The sequence below is a fragment of the Colobus angolensis genome, unplaced genomic scaffold (genome assembly GCF_000951035.1).
Source record: "Colobus angolensis palliatus isolate OR3802 unplaced genomic scaffold, Cang.pa_1.0 Scaffold62, whole genome shotgun sequence".
Taxonomy (NCBI): Eukaryota; Metazoa; Chordata; class Mammalia; order Primates; family Cercopithecidae; genus Colobus; species Colobus angolensis.
The window spans coordinates 1626000-1644967 of NW_012119821.1; the positions used below are offsets into that span (position 1 = coordinate 1626000).

General features: G+C 40.7%; 1 protein-coding gene across 3 annotated transcripts in view; it reads left to right on the forward strand.

Moving 5' to 3' along the window:
* The window catches only part of KCNN2 (potassium channel, calcium activated intermediate/small conductance subfamily N alpha, member 2), a 139552-nt gene that overhangs the window by 90021 nt on the left and 30563 nt on the right, over window positions 1-18968 (forward strand). Inside the window, exon 5 of one of the 3 annotated variants that reach the window (XM_011963650.1) lies at window positions 453-484. The exons of the other annotated variants lie outside the window; for them this stretch is intronic. Within the exon in view, the coding sequence (XP_011819040.1) occupies window positions 453-484 (32 nt within the window). The remainder of the gene's footprint in view (window positions 1-452; window positions 485-18968) is intronic. 3 annotated transcript variants of the gene reach the window in all.

Genomic DNA, 18968 nt, shown 5'->3' on the forward strand with positions numbered 1-18968 from the left:
AGGAAAAGGGATTCCCTTCCCCCTTGCGCTTCCCAGGTGAGGCGATGCCTCGCCCTGGTTCAGCTCTCGCTGGTCGGGCCGCAACAGCTGACCAGCACCGCTTGTCCGGCACTCACTAGTGAGATGACCCCAGTACCTCAGTTCAAAATGCAGAAATCACCTGTCTGCTGTGTCCTTCGCGCTGGGAGTTGGAGACTGCAGCTGTTCCTATTCGGCCATCTTGCTCCGCCCCCTGTATTATTTTTCTAACCAGCATGTTGTTTATTTAGAACACAAAGTTTAGATGGCTCATGATTTGTCCATGATGGGAAGTCACAATTCTGAATACAGTAGTAACATAATGTATGTGCTTGCGTGTATATGTGTGTGTCTATACATGTGTATGTATATATGCAATGTGGGGAGCAAAGAGAAAAACTATTTCAGGGACTATTAGGGGGATTTCTAGGAAGAGCAGCAGGCCTTCTTCAGCTGTGCCCAAGTGGTTTCAGGATAAGCACCTTTTATGATAATGTGTATGTAAATTGGATCAGATAAATCTTTAATATGATAAAAGCAAAAATGCCCTACAACATACCTTATCTCCATTTACTAAGAAAAAATTGGGTGGCAGTTATTATGAGACCCCTTTTCAATTGTAGATGTCAACATTTTAATAAAGTGTTCAGCTGCCTTTGTATCCGTGAGACACTACAGAAATGCTACTTATAAGTAAAATACCAAACAAACACATTAATTAAATTGCACAGAGCAAAAGAAAGCCTTAGTTGGCTGCATTACTCTTCACGCTGTGTTTTAAAACTATTTCTATGTAAGCTAAGTAGCTATACAAATAGTCACACCATTGGAAGCATCTGTTTTAAAATGTTTGACATGCATCAAAAGACACAAAGTAATAAAAAGATCATCTCTATACCGATTCCATGACTTTTTCCCTGTAGTTTGCTATCAATATACATATCACTAAACAATATATAAAATTATCTTGTAAATGTGTAAATTAAGACTTCTGTTATTTCTTCAGTACTTGCCAGGTGAGCAGAATCTCAATACTGGGTAATGAGAGACACACTCTTTTATTCTAGTTGTTTGATTTGGAAAGCAATGAATCTCAAAAGCATCTAACCTGCAATAACCTTTTTGTGGATTCCAACTTGGGCACCAGCTGTTTCCCACAGTATGGGCAGGATCACGGGAAGTGACCGACATGGGCTTAATAGAAAGAACAGGGGTGCTTTGCAAGCCTGTGAAGACTAGGAGAATTCTTCACTTCTTGTGGATGTCAGAATTATTGGATAGAGGTTCCTGGTCTCCTCCCCTGGCCCCAGTACTTGTGTACAGTCTTCCTATGAACTAGGGGAGTACTACATGTCTGAATAAACTAATATATAAAAATGAGTCTAAATTCATTTCTTAAGAAGCATCACAACAAAATAACCGAATGACAGAAAAGCATAGAACATTGTGTCAAATATGTATGTATAAAGTCTTGGAAGTTGGGGCAAGTATTATATCTTCTGTGTCCTATTTTACTTTGGCAAAGAGGAAGTTCGGGGTGAATCTTAACGGCTAAATTGAAATAGCCGTGTTATCAAAGCATTTACGTATGTGTTCTGTGGGTCTCACAACTTGGCTCTCTGGTCCTTGCTGTCCAACATGGCAGCCAATAACATCATATGGCTATTTAAATTTAATTTATATTTTATTTTTTGAGACAGAGTCTCGCCTTGTCACCCAGGCTGGAGTGCAGTGGCGTGATCTGAGCTCACTGCAACCTCTGTCTCCCAGGTTCAAGCTATTCTCCTGCCTCAGCCTCCCAAGTAGCTGGAATTACAGGCATGCAACTCTGCACCTGATTAATTTTTGTAATTTTTTTGGTAGAGGCAGGGTTTTGCCATGTTGGCTAGGCTGGTCTCGAACTCCTGACCTCAAGTGATCCGCCTTCCTCAGCCTCCCAAATTTCTGAGATTATAGGCGTGAGTTACCACACCTGGCCTTTAAATTTAATTTTAATTGCCTGTAATCTACTTGGGAGGCTGAAGTGGGAGAATCGCTTGAACCTGGGAGGTAGAAGTTGAAGTGAGCCGAGATCACACCACTGCGCTCCAGACTGGGTGACAGAGCAAGACTGTCTCTCAATCAATCAATCAATAAAAATTTAAATTTATTAAAATGACGTAAAAATGTAGTTCCTCATTTGACACTATTCATCTTCAGGTGCTCAATAGACAACATGTTGCACAGCACAGGTATTGAATAATTTCATTATTTTTGCAGAAAGTTATTTTGAACAATGCTGCAGTGCATCTGCTATTTCCTATTCTAATATGCTTCCAGGTCAGATATTTCCTATAAGCTTCCTCAAAGCCTATGTAGAACACATACAAATACTTATGTATTATCCTCTAGAGTACCCCTGTGGTTACCAAGCTGGGCACATAGTAATTCTTAGCCTGATTGGTAGAATGGAGGAGAAAGCTGGTTTTGATCCTTTTGGCTTTTACCTGTCTAGTAGCCCTTTATCATTTAAGTTCACTGCACTGAGAACTGAATGCTTTTAGATCCAGCTATGTATTTGGCTAAGAGTTTGACTATCAGTCTAATTTTGTTATTCTAATAGAAGGAAGTGTCTCTGGGTTTGATAGGTTCATGTTTGGGAAGTATAGTTTAACGGAAGTTGAATTTAAGAAGATGCCCTGTTCTTGTTTTGAAGAGAGATGACTGACACACATTGCACAACTGAGCTCAAGCTTATGGGTTTGTTTGATTTAATTCTGATCCTTGATGGCCTTTGGTTAACTGCAAAACAGTCAAAGTGCAGAGGCTATCCTCTCTCCAAGCGTCCCTTTGCAGTATTCCATTCTGTTGATTCCTGCATTACCTATGGGGGAAAAAAGTTCATCACACCAATTTGGTGAGCCAAAATTGTGATTCTGTTTGGGAAAATGTCTGCTGTATTTGTCATCGCTAGTCATTTTACAAAAGTGTATTTTGATGAGCCGAGTATGTAGCACACTTTATTTTCCTCTTTGCTTCTACAGGTGAAAACCTTCAACCAGGAAGCATTTTTATCACTTTAAATTCCAAGAATATTAATATTTAAGAATAATGAAAGAATTTTGAATTGCCTTTTTGTTTTCACCTTTTTATTCTGGATTAGTTGGAAACTTTATAGGAACTGGTGAAAGCTACATGATCTATTTGTGGATAGTGCTGGAAAACAAGGCTGACTTTTAAAGTAATTAGTAGGCTGGCTAGCATTGAAAGTTTTGGGGTTTTCATGATTTATGTAGTGATTTTTCTCCAACCATTTATATGTTTACAAAACTATATTTGCAGTTATTTTCACTCTTTCATTCACTTTCTCACTTTCAGCTCCCCATCTCTTCCTTTCTTGTTACCCAGCTCTTCTTTTCTTCCCTTCATTTTTTCTTTTATTTTCTGCCTGTATAAAAATATTTTTCTGGCTTTAACACAACATATTATGTCAGTTGCAGATCTCTACAAGGGTGTTCTGAAGTGTTTATGTAGTAGGGGACTGGTGGGTCTTAGTGGTGATGGTTTGAGTTTGAGACGGCTTTGTTCACTACACTGTGCTCCTCCTGCATGAACCTAGACCTGTGTTTTAACTCAGTTCCTGAAATTTTGGCATTGAAGTCTGTATTTTAGCTGCCCATGCTGAATCAAGCAAGGTGCAATTAGGAGGCATTCTAAGACTAATTTTTAGAATTGAAGTGGGAAAATTTAACTGGTAAACCTTGAAAATGACCTTCCCAGAAAATCTGTGCTCATTCCCCTCAGCCTCTCTGGAATCCTCTTCGTCTGAGAACACTCTCTGTTCGCTGGGTTTGGTGGCTCAGTTTTCTGACTCCCTGCTTTTTATCTCTCTCTGAGGAATAATGCAATGACATTCAGGAATGTTCTGCTTCCCTAGAAGCATGGCTTGAAACTATGAAGTGCTGGAGGCTAAGACTTCTTGTCCTTGTTTGTTCTATGTAGGAATTTTCATTTGCTGTATTTTGAAAATTAAAAATTTCTAATCAATTTGTGGTCACTGCCTGCTGTAGACGGGCCACCTTAAGCCGGCTGATTTGGATCAGTGGTGCATATTTTTTTCTCAGTTGACTGAGAGCACTAAACAGAAGCCCTGTCAAAAAATTCTCAGGAATACGTGACTGATACTAGACACAGAGATGCACGTCCTCCCTCGGCCTGCCAGCCTGGGGATTGAAGTGCTAGCGTTGGTAGGAGGAGAGGCAGCTGAGGGGGCCCAAGAATAAAATGGCACAGAACGATCATGAGCTTTATTTTTGCATTTGGACTTCTTGTCGCCGAACTTCCCACTTTCTTCCTGCCTTCATTTTGTGGCCTGCTGTACCCTCACCCCATGTTGCTTCTGCCTTTCCAAGGGACCTTTGGACTAACCTCTTCCTCTCCCTCGTCTCCTTCTGCAGTCCTCTTTTCGCTCTTTGTGATACTACTCATTGTGCTCATTGGCAGTGGCAGCAAAACGTAGTGTAGGGTAGAAGGGGGCAAAACCAAAGCTGCACATGCTCTGAGCGGCCCTCAGGTATGTCACCTCACCTCTGTGCAAGAAGGCCCGCTTCCAAAAGTGATAACTTTTCTTTGTATCTACTTTTTCGTAAATAGAGAACTTGCTGAATGTGGAGCACACAGTCTGTACACTGATGAGGATTTGGATAGTGCTTTGTTATCTCTGGGCTCACAGCCACCTGGTGAGGTAGACGGTCTGTTCTTCTCTTAGAGAAAAGTGAGGCTCAGAGGTTAGGATGCACTGCTGTGGGTCACACAGAACAAGAGGTGGGGCAGCACCTCCGAACCCAGCTCAGTCCCTCCTTGCCTCTATCTCAGAGCAAGTGAACAAGACCCTGACTTTTATATCTTCAAATGCAGGTTCATTTCCAACATTGCCTAGTTGAAAATATCCACAGGGATTTTTCTTTTTTTTCCTTACAGATTTAGGAGATAAGATCTGGTCTTTGATCTTGAGAATCTGAGGGGTGAAATGTACAGATGCTGCCTCCTCAGATCTGCTACCTTAGATTGGATTTAGAATAGACTAAGCATCCAGACATACACACACACACACACACACACACACACACACACTCTTACCTTAGGAGAGCCCTTAACCCTTAAAATTCTTGGTAACACCCCAGGGCTGCTGGGCATAGGAATGGCCTGAGACTTGTTTGCTTCAGCCATGACTTCTCTTTCCCATGTTGAACACCATCTCCAGGTGCCCAGGATGGGGGCTTTCCCTGCAAGGTATTCCCACAACATCCCCTCACAGCCCTTCTCTGGCACCGATCTGGCTGAACTCTACAGAGCAGCTGTGGGGATAAACTGGTGTGGCACTGCCACCTAGTGACTGCCTGCCATGCTGTTCTTTGACTCTGAGGTGCTGTGCATCAGCTGGCTGCTACCCATCATGGAAAATCATGGTGGGGGCTTCTAAAAATAGAATCCGCCAGGCCAGTGTCGACATGCTCTCTCTGCTATCAGCAGAGCCTGGCACGCATCAGACATGGATTAGATTAAGTGTTTTTGAAAAAGTGGTTTTTTGGGTAAGGGAGTCTTTGGGCCTGGTCGAGCATGGCTCCATCTGTCTGCTGGGGTTCCAGTTTCCTCTTGGAGGAGCTCACAGTGTGCACAGGATGCCTGGCACGCAGCAGGAGCTGAATGAATAGAGGTTGCCCCGCAAGATTTAAATACCCACTGGTCTGGAAGTTAGAAAAGAAACAGGAGGAAGGAGAAACTTGGTCAGAAATGCTAGTCCTGGTTAAAACATTGTTCTGGATTTTGATATTTTTTGATTTCCCAGAAAGTATCAGGGGCTTGAGAATATAATTCTCTTCAGACTTTTTTGCCAAATTCCAAGATTTTCTAGTAGTGAATGCTTCCCAGATGTGTTGATATGAAGCCAGCTCCAGATTTTCTGATGGCCATTACTAGAGTCCCAGCTGCCCTGAAGCTCTAGGCCAGTGGTTCAGAGCAGGAGTAATAGCACCCCCAGGGGAATTATGGAACTTAGTGGAGAATTTTTTTTCTTGTTGCTGCCTTGGGTTAGGGACGCTGTGTATCTGTTACGCATTTAACAAAATACTGTTGTGTATCCCACTTGACTTCAGATTGACTTACTGGATATTGTATATATCAAAAAACTGTTTATAATTTTCTTAGCTTAGACCTAAATTCATTTTAAATAAGGACATATTTTTGCTCAGTAGTAATCAACATTTAATTTTCAAATGTAATTTTCTAATAATATATAAATTGGGGGAAATTATTGATACCATCTGTGTTCTTACAGGTTTTTAACATAGTAGAGAAAGATAGGTGTGAGATTTGAGACTTTTATTGACAGATAAGTCATTGCTGAAGTCATTTATTCCAATATGAAATGTAAATGTATAGTGAATAATAGAGTTAGAAGACAAAACCTCTTTGTCATCTTAGGGAACATATCAGGGAAACATGATAAATGTAATTCTTCAAGTTTGAAAATTTGTATATGTTCCATTATTCCCTTCTTTTTCACTGGGACTTTGAACTTTATTTTAAAGTAAGCTTATGCTCTTAGAACATAGCCACTGATGGTCTGGAGACAAAAAAGTAAGTTGTCTATATCCCAAGTGTGAATGAAATGCTCATTAGCCAAGGTTAATGCATGAAAAGAAACCGGACCTTTTACAGAACCACGCCCCTCCAAACATACGCGCGCACACACACACAGTGAGAGAGAAAAGTGGTCAGTTTTTACCTTTTTCTCAATGAAAAGAAGAGAGGAAAACATTCCAGAAGTGCAAAGTTAAAGGAGCAAAATAAAATCAAGGTAAAAATACTCTCTTTGGCATTTTAGAGTCAATGAAGAATTACATAATTTATAAAACTTCAAGGCCAGGTGCGGTGGCTCAAGCCTGTAATCCCAGCACTTTTGGGAGGCTGAGGCAGGCGGATCATGAGGTCAGGAGATTGAGACCATCCCAGCTAACACAGTGAAACCCCGTCTCTACTAAAAAATACAAAAAAATAGCCGGGCGTGGTGACCTGTAGTCTCAGCTACTTGGGAGGCTGAGGCAGGAGAATGGCGTGAACCCGGGTGGTGGAGCTTGGAGTGAGCCGAGACCGCACCACTGCACTCCAGACTGGGCCACAGAGCAAGACTCTGTCTCAAAAAAAAAAAAAAAAAAAAAAAAAAAAAATGGAATCCTGCCTAAATTAAAGCCAGGCTTTAGATGTAGCAGCATTATACTGCCTGTTGCCGCTGCTGCTTCTGTTTACTTACTGATATTAAAGGAAGTCTATATTGAAATCCTCAAGATCCTAAACCCATGTTTAAGTTTTCATAACTCAGTTATAGGGAAAGCATAGGCGTGCAAGGAGAGGACTATGAGAATGTCAGATAGATTGGGGGCAGTTTACATTCTCATATGTTCTATAAATTAGTTCCAGAGAGACTAGCATCATACATAAAACCACAGCATTTATACTTCAGAGCACCCTCACTTAGGGAGGTTTTTATTAAAGTGTTTGGACTTACTGGATTTTACATTTTATTTGAATTTAGAACTGTAATTTTAGGTGTCAGTGTTGGAACATTATTAGACACTCATGTCATCATTTTCAATCTGTGACATATATTTTTTCTTGATAGGTCTTTACATCTGGTGTTCACATTTGTTACAGCTTGCATATTACCTTACTCCTTGCAACCAGTTTTCTCCCTTACTAAATTTTAAGCTTCTCATGAACACTTACTATTTTTACTCATCTGCATATTCTCAGTACCTCCAAAAGTTTCTTTATGTGTAGATAGATGTTCACTATGTTACTGAATGAGAAACTCCTCCTGAAATAAAGCTAATTGATGGTTCTCAGACTAGATAGCACATTAAAATCATCTGGGGAGCTTTTAAAAAATCCCTGTGCCATGGCTTCACCCCCGGTGACCTCGGCTTCATTGTTTATGGATGGGGCTTTGCACAGGATTCCTTTTAACCCTTCCCAGGTGACTTCAATATGCAGCCACAGGTGAATATGCAGCTACAGTGAATAGCTATGCATGAATACCAGCAACAAGTAAGAGATACATGTTAACTCTTCTTTCTGAGCCATTGGCACTCAGCTCTTTTCCTTTTGAACTTAGATATGTGCCTTCTTTGAATTCCTTTTTATGCTTATATGTTCTAATTAATTGAAGCACTTGTTTTATTTGCCCTTACTTTAAATCAAAACCACATGCACGTAGTTGCAATTTGGAAGGAGACCGTTTATCATACTCCTTTCACTTCTCTGAGCCTGCAGCCGGTGGACATGGAAATATCAGCTTTGTTACTGAAATTAAACAGATTTGGACACCACCGCTTGCCCTACAGCAGCGTGGGCTTTCTAATGTTCTGCTGACTTACCACTGACTTTGAAAAAAGTCGTAGGCGTACCCTCACACTGAGGGAGTCACCCTGTGTCCCCGGTGAGCTTCCACGTGGAAAACCCCATACACCTGCTTTGCAGGCAAGCCAAAGACAGAGAAGGCCTGATCTATGCCTGCTCAGTTCCTACTCCCAGATTTTTCATCACTCCCCTCTACAAAACAAGGAGAGATGCATTGCCTATCTCTTTTCCTCCCAACACACATACACACTACTTGAAACAAATAAGGTTAGAGGCAAGCATTTGAATGTTTAGCTCAGTCAATTTTTCTCCTCTTAGAAACTTTTTAAGATCTTCTCTTTATTCCTGGTATTTTAAAATTTACAGTGATCTGCTTTGACTTAGGTCATTTCTTATTTCATATACATATTCTCAGTAGAATCTTCCCTTTAGAGATAGACGCGTGCCTTCCAGTTTTCCTGTCAAAGAAACAGAAGAACATTTTTATTTCTTTTCTTCCACTTTCCATATTATCCTTCTGGAAAGATAGTTGTTGGAACCTCTATTTTAATTCTCTAAAAATGTATCCTTTTTGTTCTCCTCTTTCCTTCTCTTTTTGTCTTTTTGTTCTACTTTCTGGGAAATTTCTGTCAACTTACATCTAACTGTATGATGGTTACTTTTTCATTATAACTTGGAGTTGTATAGTTGTGTTCCGCTTTTCCTTTTCCTATCAACGCAATTTTTTTTTTTAACTTTCAGTTCCTGTGATACATGTGCTGAACGTGTAGGTTTGTTACGTAGGTATACATGTGCCATGGTGGTTTGCTGCACCTATCAACCCATCATCTAGGTTTTAAGCCCCACATGCATTAGGTATTTGTCCTAATGCTCTCCCCCTCCTTTCTCACCAGCCCCCAACCCATGTCCATGTCTTCTCATTGTTCAACTCCCACTTACGAGTGAGAACATGCAGTGTTTGGTTTTCTGTTCCTGTCTTAGTTTGCTGAGAACGATGGTTTCCAGCTTCATCCATGTTGCTGCGAAGGACATGAACTCATTCTTTTTTATGGCTGCATAGTAAGGTTTCTGTTTAGCTTTTTTGTAGTATAATTTACATAGTTCAGGAATCCTGTCCCCTCATCACTCTACATCATCTCAGGTTTGTTCTGTTTCCTTCCTTCCCTTTCTGTTTTTCTTTCTTCCTCCCTCCTTTTTGTATCTTTTCTATAGAAATCAGATTCAAGTGTGTGCTAATCATTTGCCATTCTTTTGTATTAAGAGTGGCAGTTGGAAGCCAGTTGGAAGCTCGGTGAGGGCTGTTTGATGACAATCACTGTGAGGTGATAGCTACGTTTTTCATTAAGGGATTCTTGATATTAACACATTAATGTCTTTTCTGAGAAGTCCTGTTTCTCCAGGGAAAAATATTCTTTCTCTGTAGTATCACATCCTAATATTAGGGCCAGGTATGGGAAGTGAAGGAGAGAGACTAGAAATGCTACTGTTCAGCTTAGAAACTTGAACTCAAGGCCCCAAACACTTCTTCTGCCCCTGGCTAGGCCCTGAGTCTCTGAGTATCCAGTCTATCCCCAGAGAATGAACCTATCTCCTGTGTGGTGTCTGTTGGTACCAGGCAGGGCAGGCACATGAGTGTTCATCATTCTCTATACTTAGGTTTAATCAGTTCCCCTCTTTTTAGCTTCGGACTTTATCCACGCATTTTGTGATACTTGGTTTCTCCAAGTTGTGACACTTCCATGGGTTCTGTGACAATCTGTGCCTTCGAATTGGGGGTACACAGACCATTTATATTTAATGTAGTTACAGATAGGCTTATGTAAATCTCACCTCTTGCTATTTGTTTCCTATTTTCTCCATCTCTGTCCTTTTTCTCCCCTTTATTTCTGGCTCTCTTGGGATTTTTTTAATATTTAATTTTCTATCCTTTATTGAGTTTTCAGCTATTCTTTTTCAGTGTGTTATTTCAGTGGTTCCTTTGGGGTTTATAGCACACAGTCTTACCTCATTTTATTGTGCTTCACTTTATTGTGTTTCACAGATACTGCATTTTTTACAAACTGAAGGACAGTGTCAATGCTGCATCGAGCGAGTCGATTGGCATCATTTTTTCTGTAGCACCTGCTCACTTGGTGTCTGTCACATTTTGGTAATTCTCATAGTTTTTCAAACTGTTTCATTATTATTATACCTCTTATGGTGATTTATGATCAGGGATCTTTGATATTACAATTGTAATTATCTTGGGGTTCCATGAACCAAGCCCATAAGAGAAGACAAACCTAATTGATAAATGTTGTGTGTGTTGACTGCTTCACCAACTAGCTGTTCCCCCATCTCTCTCACCTTTCTCTGGCTTTCCTATTCCCTGAAACACAATGATACTGAAATGAGGTCAACTAGACCTACAATGGCGTCCAAGTGTTCACATGACAGGAAGGATTGCATCTCTCTCACTTTCAATCAAAAGCCAGACATAATTCAGCTTAATGAGGAAGGCATTTCAAAAGCTGGGATAAGCTGAACACTAGGCTTCTTACACCAAACATTTATCCAGGTTGTGAATGCAAAGGAAAATAAAAGTGCTACTCCAGTGAACACATGAACAATAGCAAACGAAACAGCTTTAATGCGGTTATGGAGAAAGTTTGAGTAGTCTGGATAGAAGATCAAACCAGCTGCAACATTTCCTCAAATCAAAGCCTAATCCAGACAAGGTCCTAACTCTCTTCAATTCTTTGAAGGCTGAGAGAGGTGAAGAAGCTGCAGAAGAAAAGCTTGAAGCTAGCAGAGGTTGGTTCATTAGGTTTAAGGAAAGAAACTATCTTTATATCATAAAAGCAAGGTGAAACAGGAAGTGCTGATGTGGTGTCAGCAAGGTGAAACAGGAAGTGCTGATGTGACAGCAAGGTGAAACAGGAAGTGCTGATGTGGTGTCAGCAAGGTGAAACAGGAAGTGCTGATGTGGTGTCAGCAGGGTGAAACAGGAAGTGCTGATGTGGTGTCAGCAAGGTGAAACAGGAAGTGCTGATGTGTCAGCAGGGTGAAACAGGAAGTGCTGATGTGACAGCAAGGTGAAACAGGAAGTGCTGATGTGGTGTCAGCAAGGTGAAACAGGAAGTGCTGATGTGACAGCAAGGTGAAACAGGAAGTGCTGTGTCAGCAAGGTGAAACAGGAAGTGTTGATGTGGTGACAGCAAGGTGAAACAGGAAGTGCTGATGCGTCAGCAAGGTGAAACAGGAAGTGCTGATGTGGTGTCAGCAAGGTGAAACAGGAAGTGCTGATGTGGTGTCAGCGAGGTGAAACAGGAAGTGCTGATGTGACAGCAAGGTGTCCAGAAGATCTAGCTAAGATCATTGTTGAAGGTGGCTACAATAAATAATAGATTTTCAGTGTAGATGAAACAGGCTTCTATTGGAAAAATATGTCATCTAGGAATTCCATAGCTAGAGTGGAGAAGTTAATGCCTGGCTTCAAAGGACACATGAACTGTCTTGTTAGGTACTAATGCTACTCGTGACTCTTAAGTTGAAGCCACTGCTTATTTACCATGCTGAAAATCCTAGGGCCCTTAAGAATTATACTAAATCTACTTTGCCTGTGCCCTGTAAATGGAACAACAAAGCCTGGATGACAGCACATCATTTACTGAATATTTTAAGCCACTTTTGAGACCTGTTGCTCAAAAAAAAAAAAAAAAAAAGACTTCTCTCAAATTATTACTGATCACTGACAATGCACCTGGTCACCCAAGGACTCTGATGGAGATGTACAAGATTAGTGCTGTTTTCATGCCTGCTAACACAACATCTATTCTGCAGTGCACAGATCAAAGAGTAATTATGACTTTCAAGTCATATTTCAAAAATACATTTTGTAAGGCTATAGCTAATGGAGCTAGGCAAAGTAAATTGAAAACCTTCTGGAAAGGATTCACTTATTCTACATGCCATTAAGAACATCTGTGATTCAGGGAAGGAGGTCAAAATAATAACATTAACAGGGGTTTGGAAGAAGTTGATTCTAAACCTCATGGATAACTTGAAAGGAGTCACATTTCAACAGAAGAAGTAACTGCAGATATAATGGAAATAGCAAGAGAACTAGAAATATTAATAGAAGTAGAGCCTGAAGAAGTGATTGAATTGCTGCAATCTCATGATCAAACTTGAATGTATGGGGAGTTTGCTTTGCTTCTTATGGATCAGCAAATAAACTGTTTCTTGAAATGGAATCTACTACTGGAGAATATGCTGTGAACATTGTTGAAATGACAACAAGGCTTTAGAAAATAACATAGACTTAGTTGATAAAGCTGTGTCAGGGTTTGGGAGGATTGATTCCAATTTTGAAGGAAGTTCTACTGTCGGTAAAATGCTATTTGATAGCATCATATGCTATAGATAAATCTTTCCTGAAAGAAAGAGTCCATCGATGTGGCAGAGTTCATTGCTGTGTTATTTTAAGAAATTGCCACAGCCCCATCCTGGCTAACACGGTGAAACCCCGTCTCTACTAAAAAATACAAAAAACTAGCCGGGCGACGTGGCGGGCGCCTGTAGTCCCAGCTACTTGGGAGGCTGAGGCAGGAGAATGGCAGAAACCCGGGAGGCGGAGCTTGCAGTGAGCTGAGATCCGGCCACTGCACTCCAGCCTGGGCGGCAGAGCGAGACTCCGTCTCAAAAAAAAAAAAAAAAAAGAAATTGCCACAGCCATCTCAACCTTCAGCAAGCACCACCCTGATCAGTCAGCAGCCGTCAATGTTGAGGCAAGACCCTCCACCAGCACAAAGATTATGACTCACTGAAGACTTCAATCCTTAGAATTTTTGAGCAATACAGTACTCTTCAATTAAGGTATATACATTGTTTTTTAAAACATCATGCTATAACACACTCAACAGAACTACAGTATGGACCAGTATAGACATAACATTTTTAGAAACTGGGAAACAAATTTGTGTGACGTGCTTTATTGAAATATTTGCATGATTGCAGTGATCTGCATCTGAACCTGCAATATGCCCCCAGGTATGACTGCACTTACACACTTAGGCATACTAGACCTATGTTAGCACAATCTTTCTTCACCTGATAGTGTGTCTTTTACCGCAGTCTATCTTGAAGCGAGACTGCATCCCTTCACATAGATGAGTTTTCAGCTGAATAACCAAGCAGAACCCTTTGAAGTTCTCTGCATGTGCCTCTGTACAGGTCTCTCCTTCTTGATTTTTGCCCTTTTGAATTCTTGACCTCCCTGGATTTCCAGCTCTGTCCTTCAACAGAGGGAGAGCTCCAGGCAGTGCCAGGTTTCCTTCCCTGAGCTGCACCTGGGAGATTCTCTCTAGTCATTTAGTGGGGGCAATTGTATTTTTCAGTTTAGTTGTTTTCCATCTCAAGAATCACTGTCCTTTGTTGCTAGATAACCAATGTCTTGACAACCGTTGTACCAAATATTTGTCTGCTTTTTTAGTTGTTTCAGGAGAGAGTATAAATCTTGTTCTCTGTTGTTCCGTCTTGGCTGAAAACAAAATACACACTAATTCACATAAGAATGTGTTTCTTCTTCTCTGATGTCTCCTTTCATTTCCCTTTGTTCTTGTTGGTTTACACCTTTAAAAAAAAATGCATTGCTGTCACTTTAGTGGTATTTCAGGAGAGAGGTGGATTCCAGAAAGAGAGCTGATGGTGGATTGATCACTTACATTTACATCTCCATAATACTTCTCACTAAGGTTGACATTTGAGACCAGAGCTGACATTTGAGATGAGATACTTTTGCCATTTTTAGTATTACTGGTAAGTTTAATAGAAAAGGAGTAATGAACACAGTTTGTTAGCTGTTAACCTCCATGACTGAATTATTTTTACAGGTATAAAAATACCTTATAAGTTGCACACAGATCTTGGAACGTAACATGACAAATCCATTTTATGTTCACTGATGAGCAAGAATTATTTTTATCGACTTTTTGAATGTCTATGTATATGATCCTAAAAATCTAGCATGTGGCCTAGGGCAAGTCAAGTTGAGGACATGTTTCCTTTTGTCATACTAATTGCTTCAAATATTAATTCCCTGCTATATTTTTGTAAGCATCTGTGACTATACCACAATGAATAAGGCATAGTCTTTGTCTTCAAATTCTTCATAATTTCTATTCTAAGGGCATGTTAGATGAGCAAATTCCACATTACCTGTCTTATGACCCAAAGTAACATTTATCAAATGGTGCTAGAGATATCTACAAGATGTTCCTGGGATACAGTGAGGGAACCAGGCTTGGAGTATCATGCTGACCAAAAGCTACAGGGAGTCTGGAGAAGGGGACCCACAAACAGATCCTCAGAGTACAAACGAGGGTTAGAGAGAAGGGGGAACGTGTTTCCCAGCAGAAGGAAACACACCTGCAGAGAAAGAGAGCTGTAAAGGAGAATAGCATAACTGCCGGCCATTAGTGTGTGGGTGCTGAGGCTAGGCAGGAGCGCAGGCCAGAGGCCGCCGCTCTCCTGGGGAAGAAGGCACTGATTCCTTGGGAAAGATAACTCCTGTGAACTCTCACAAACGTTATAGAAAGCTGTCATATTTGCAATCTAAGACAGAGTGTGAGACCCTCAGTCAGCAATGAACGAAGAAATGAATTGGAATAGAAACTAAGAAAAGGAACATTTTGCTTCTTTTAAAACATTAAAGCTGATCTTACAATCTTTGTCTCTGAAGCATGCAGTTCATGCCAAAACTCCAAAGTCCTCATTTTAAAAGCTTGGGATTATCGGGCATTCCTTGCACTAATTTTAATCGTATTGAATGTGTTTTTATTAAATCAGCATTCATGTTGATCAAAACTTGAAATTTGTACAAGTCATTCCTTCATGCCTTTCTCAGAATAGTTCTCCTTGTAGAGAATAAGTTTGGAATTGTCTAAGTGTGTGAAGTGAACTTCTGTAAAAAATGTTTTGAATATTTTTAAACATTATATATATTAATCATTCACAATGTGAATGATTAAAAACCTGGGAATGTCATAGATTAAAAACCTGGGAATGTTCTAAATTATAATATCATCCTGTGAAAAGTCTAATATTTGTTTCTGAGTTGCTGAAAAACAAAATAGGAGATTATTCTTATAGTATCTAATTTGGTTCCTGAGTACCTCATCTTGAATATTCACAATCATGTATGTCTGAATGTAACATAAACATTAGCATGAGATGTTATTTTTCTATTCTGAGCTATTTTTTAGGGCAGGTTTATTATTTTGTAAGCAAAAAGTATAACTTATCATTGAATCCCAAACCCTAAAATGCCAACTCCTAGAAAGATGCTTGTTTCTATGTAAAGCCCTTCAGTGCAGGATGACAGTCTCCGATACAGTGTAATGCACACAGCATATAGTAAATATTCACTGAGTGATTTAATGATATAGTTCTTGAGAGTATTTGGCCAATAAGGATGGAAGAAATTTGTATATCTAAGATTTGAGCATTTATTAAAGGTGTCTAAAGAGTTAACTTGCCTAAATGTTCCAGTGGATGCTTTTCATTGTAGTTTTTAGTCATTTATTGCCCCCAACTCTGAAAAACATTTTTAATAAAAAGTGCTGCAGGAGGAAGAAATTAGACTTTCACACCCATGCCAAAGTTGAAATTTCCCTGCAGCAATGGCCATGAAGGTACCCCCTAGAAAGCTTTGTTTGTCATATGAAATCTCTTACTTCTCTTCATAGTTGGCTGCTCTATGAAAACCACATGCCTAGGTGGGTTTTTGTTTGTTTTTGTTTTCTGACAAGGAGTCTCGCTCTGTCACCCAGGCTAGAGTGCAGTAGCAGTGCAATCTTGGCTCACTGTAACCTCTGCCTCCCAGGTTCAAGTGATTCCCCTACCTCAGCCTCCCAAGTAGCTGGGACTACAGGCGCACACTACCACACCTGGCTAATTTTTGTATTCTTATTAGAGATGGGGTTTAACTATGTTGCCAAGCTGGTCCTGAACTCCTGACCTCAGGAGGTCCACCCACCTTGGCCTCCCAAAGTGGTGTGATTCCAGGCATGAGCCACCGTGCCTGGCCAGCCTAGCTAGATATTAATAACAGTGTTCTGGTCCCTCACTGTAGCAGTGAAAAAATAACTTGAGGACCCAGGCACATTTTCTAAGTGTCTAGAAACTAAGTATCTGAGGACACTTTGCTGATACAGAGAAGGTCAAGAATATAACTGTTTCGCCAAAGATTGTCCATGCATTAAAACATATGTCAAATGAGAAAATGCAATTTAAGCTCTGATCACATAGTGAACACTCAGTAAGTATGGTATGCACATACATATGCATCAGGGAACCAGAGCCATTAACTCTTAAGTGTGTCACATCTGTGTATGAATCATGCTAAGAAGAAGCTTTATCTCACAATTAAAAATTGAATAGGAAGTGAACTATTTTGCTTTTACTCTCTTTACAGCCCATACTTATGACAGGGTAATATATTTCCTGTTTTAGGAAATTGCTTGGTGAGGAATACTTACTAGAGGGCCCCAATATTATTAATAGGTTATAAACCAGAGCTGATTTCTAGAGTTTTATTTTGAAAGGCAAACCCCATCCTCCCGTTGAAGCTCTGTTACATATGCATAGCAGGCTTCCAGAACGGTCCATAGAATCCCGCTTAGCTCATCTTGTGGCTGAGCGTAGCACTGATCACATAGCATCTTCCTAGGTATATAATAAAGATAACAAAGATTCTCAGGGGAAATGCACTCAGCCGTCTTCCTGGAATGCTAGGAATACATTTTACTTTCCTTTTGACAATGACAGTCTCTACACCAAGACCTTCTGGGGAGAGGGGACTCTACAGCTAGGTCATGGAGGCTGTTGGGGGGTGAGAAACAGTGGTGATTTCTGCACCTCTGCCACCAGAAACTTGCAGGATGCTCCTTACCAGGCTGGCTGCCTGTTCACATGCCCTTCCTTTTGATTCCAGGAGATCAGTGATTGCCCTTTCTCTGGGGTTCCACTCACTCTAGCCCAGAGCCTCTTTCCTTAGTCCATAGTAGCAGGAAACAGAATTTCTGAGCTTCTCTCTTCTTTGGAAGAAGGCAGAGAGACAGATGTGATAAGAATAGGTCTCTTGTATGTCCAAAGATAGAGTGTAAGATCTACTGATATTGTGGAGAAAAGCTTATACCCTATAAGATAAATCTGCATTTTTTAATTTTTGAAGCAGGAAGCTTGGCATGGGATGAGGGACAGGAAAGAAAAAAAAAGACAGAAAAGAAAAAAGCATAGAGAATGCCATGGCCCAGTATAGGTTGCATATAGGGTTAATCCTGGGGCTGGTAATCCTGGGGCTCTGGCTAGGAGCAGCCTCCGTGCCACCACAGCCCTGGCAGCACAGACACAGATGGAGAATTGAGTTGAAAGGCAGGACTGAGTGAGTGAAACAGGAGATGATGAGTACAGCACAATTACCAGTATATTTTGCAGAACAAGAAATGAGGAAAGGAAAGCCCTCCGAGTGTTATCTGAGAGATGGGAAGGAGTGGTGGTCTTTTCCAGTGGTGGTTGAAAAGCAAGGAAGTCCTCTAGTGACCAGAGTCTGGGGCCTGACTGTCATAGAAATCAGAGCAGGGCCTCTCTGCCCCATGACCACACAGAATGTGCATCCAGAGCAAATTCTTCTAGGGTGACAACTCTCATGGCCTTGCTGTCGTATGCATACATGCTGCTGTGTGAAACCAGTATCCAGATCATGGGCACAGAGGGTTACTGTTTAGTACTGTTAATTCAGCCAAAATGTGATAGGATACCTGTTTCTGATATAAAAGCTTTCTTCCTTACCAGTAAAATTTGACACCTCAAAGAATGATTAGGATACTTTGTATCCCTCTCCCTCTTTTCCACTATAAGTTCTTTGTGTGTAACTGGTAAGACAACTTCTATTAAGCTCTGGTTATGGGCAGGAACGCTGTGATCAGAAGTACAGTTCCTATGTTCAAGGATGAAGGACATCCAGGTAGATTGACCTATTATAATATGGTCCATGATCCAGGGCTGTGCACGATACTCAGGGAGCACAGGGGAGGCACTGAGGGGAAGAGAAGACAGAAAAGGCTTCCACTTGAACTTACTTTGAAAGATGAGGAGCAGTTAGCCCATGTTCAGGAAATCAAGGTAGCAAAGGACAGTCCAAGCAAAGGGAACAGCATGATTCATTTTGCTTACAAAGAAGTGGAGTGAGATTGGGCAGCTGCATATTGTCTCCTAAGTCTGGCACATCAGCTGAGCAAGGAGTGAGGAGACATGGGCAGAGCCCGGAGGAGTCTGCAAGATAAATGTGCCTGTATCATCTTACACCAGTGAGGAAATCTGTTTCATATTTTCCAGTCTCTTTCAGATGATTTATAAAGTTGAGGCAGTTTCTGATGTCGTGGATTGCTTAGATGGAACCTCAATTTTATTTATATTCACAAGCTTTGAAAACTTCTAAATATAGCATGTTATAGAAGATACAGTAAATTCATTGAATTGAACCAAACCACTCTTAACTATCATATGGGAGA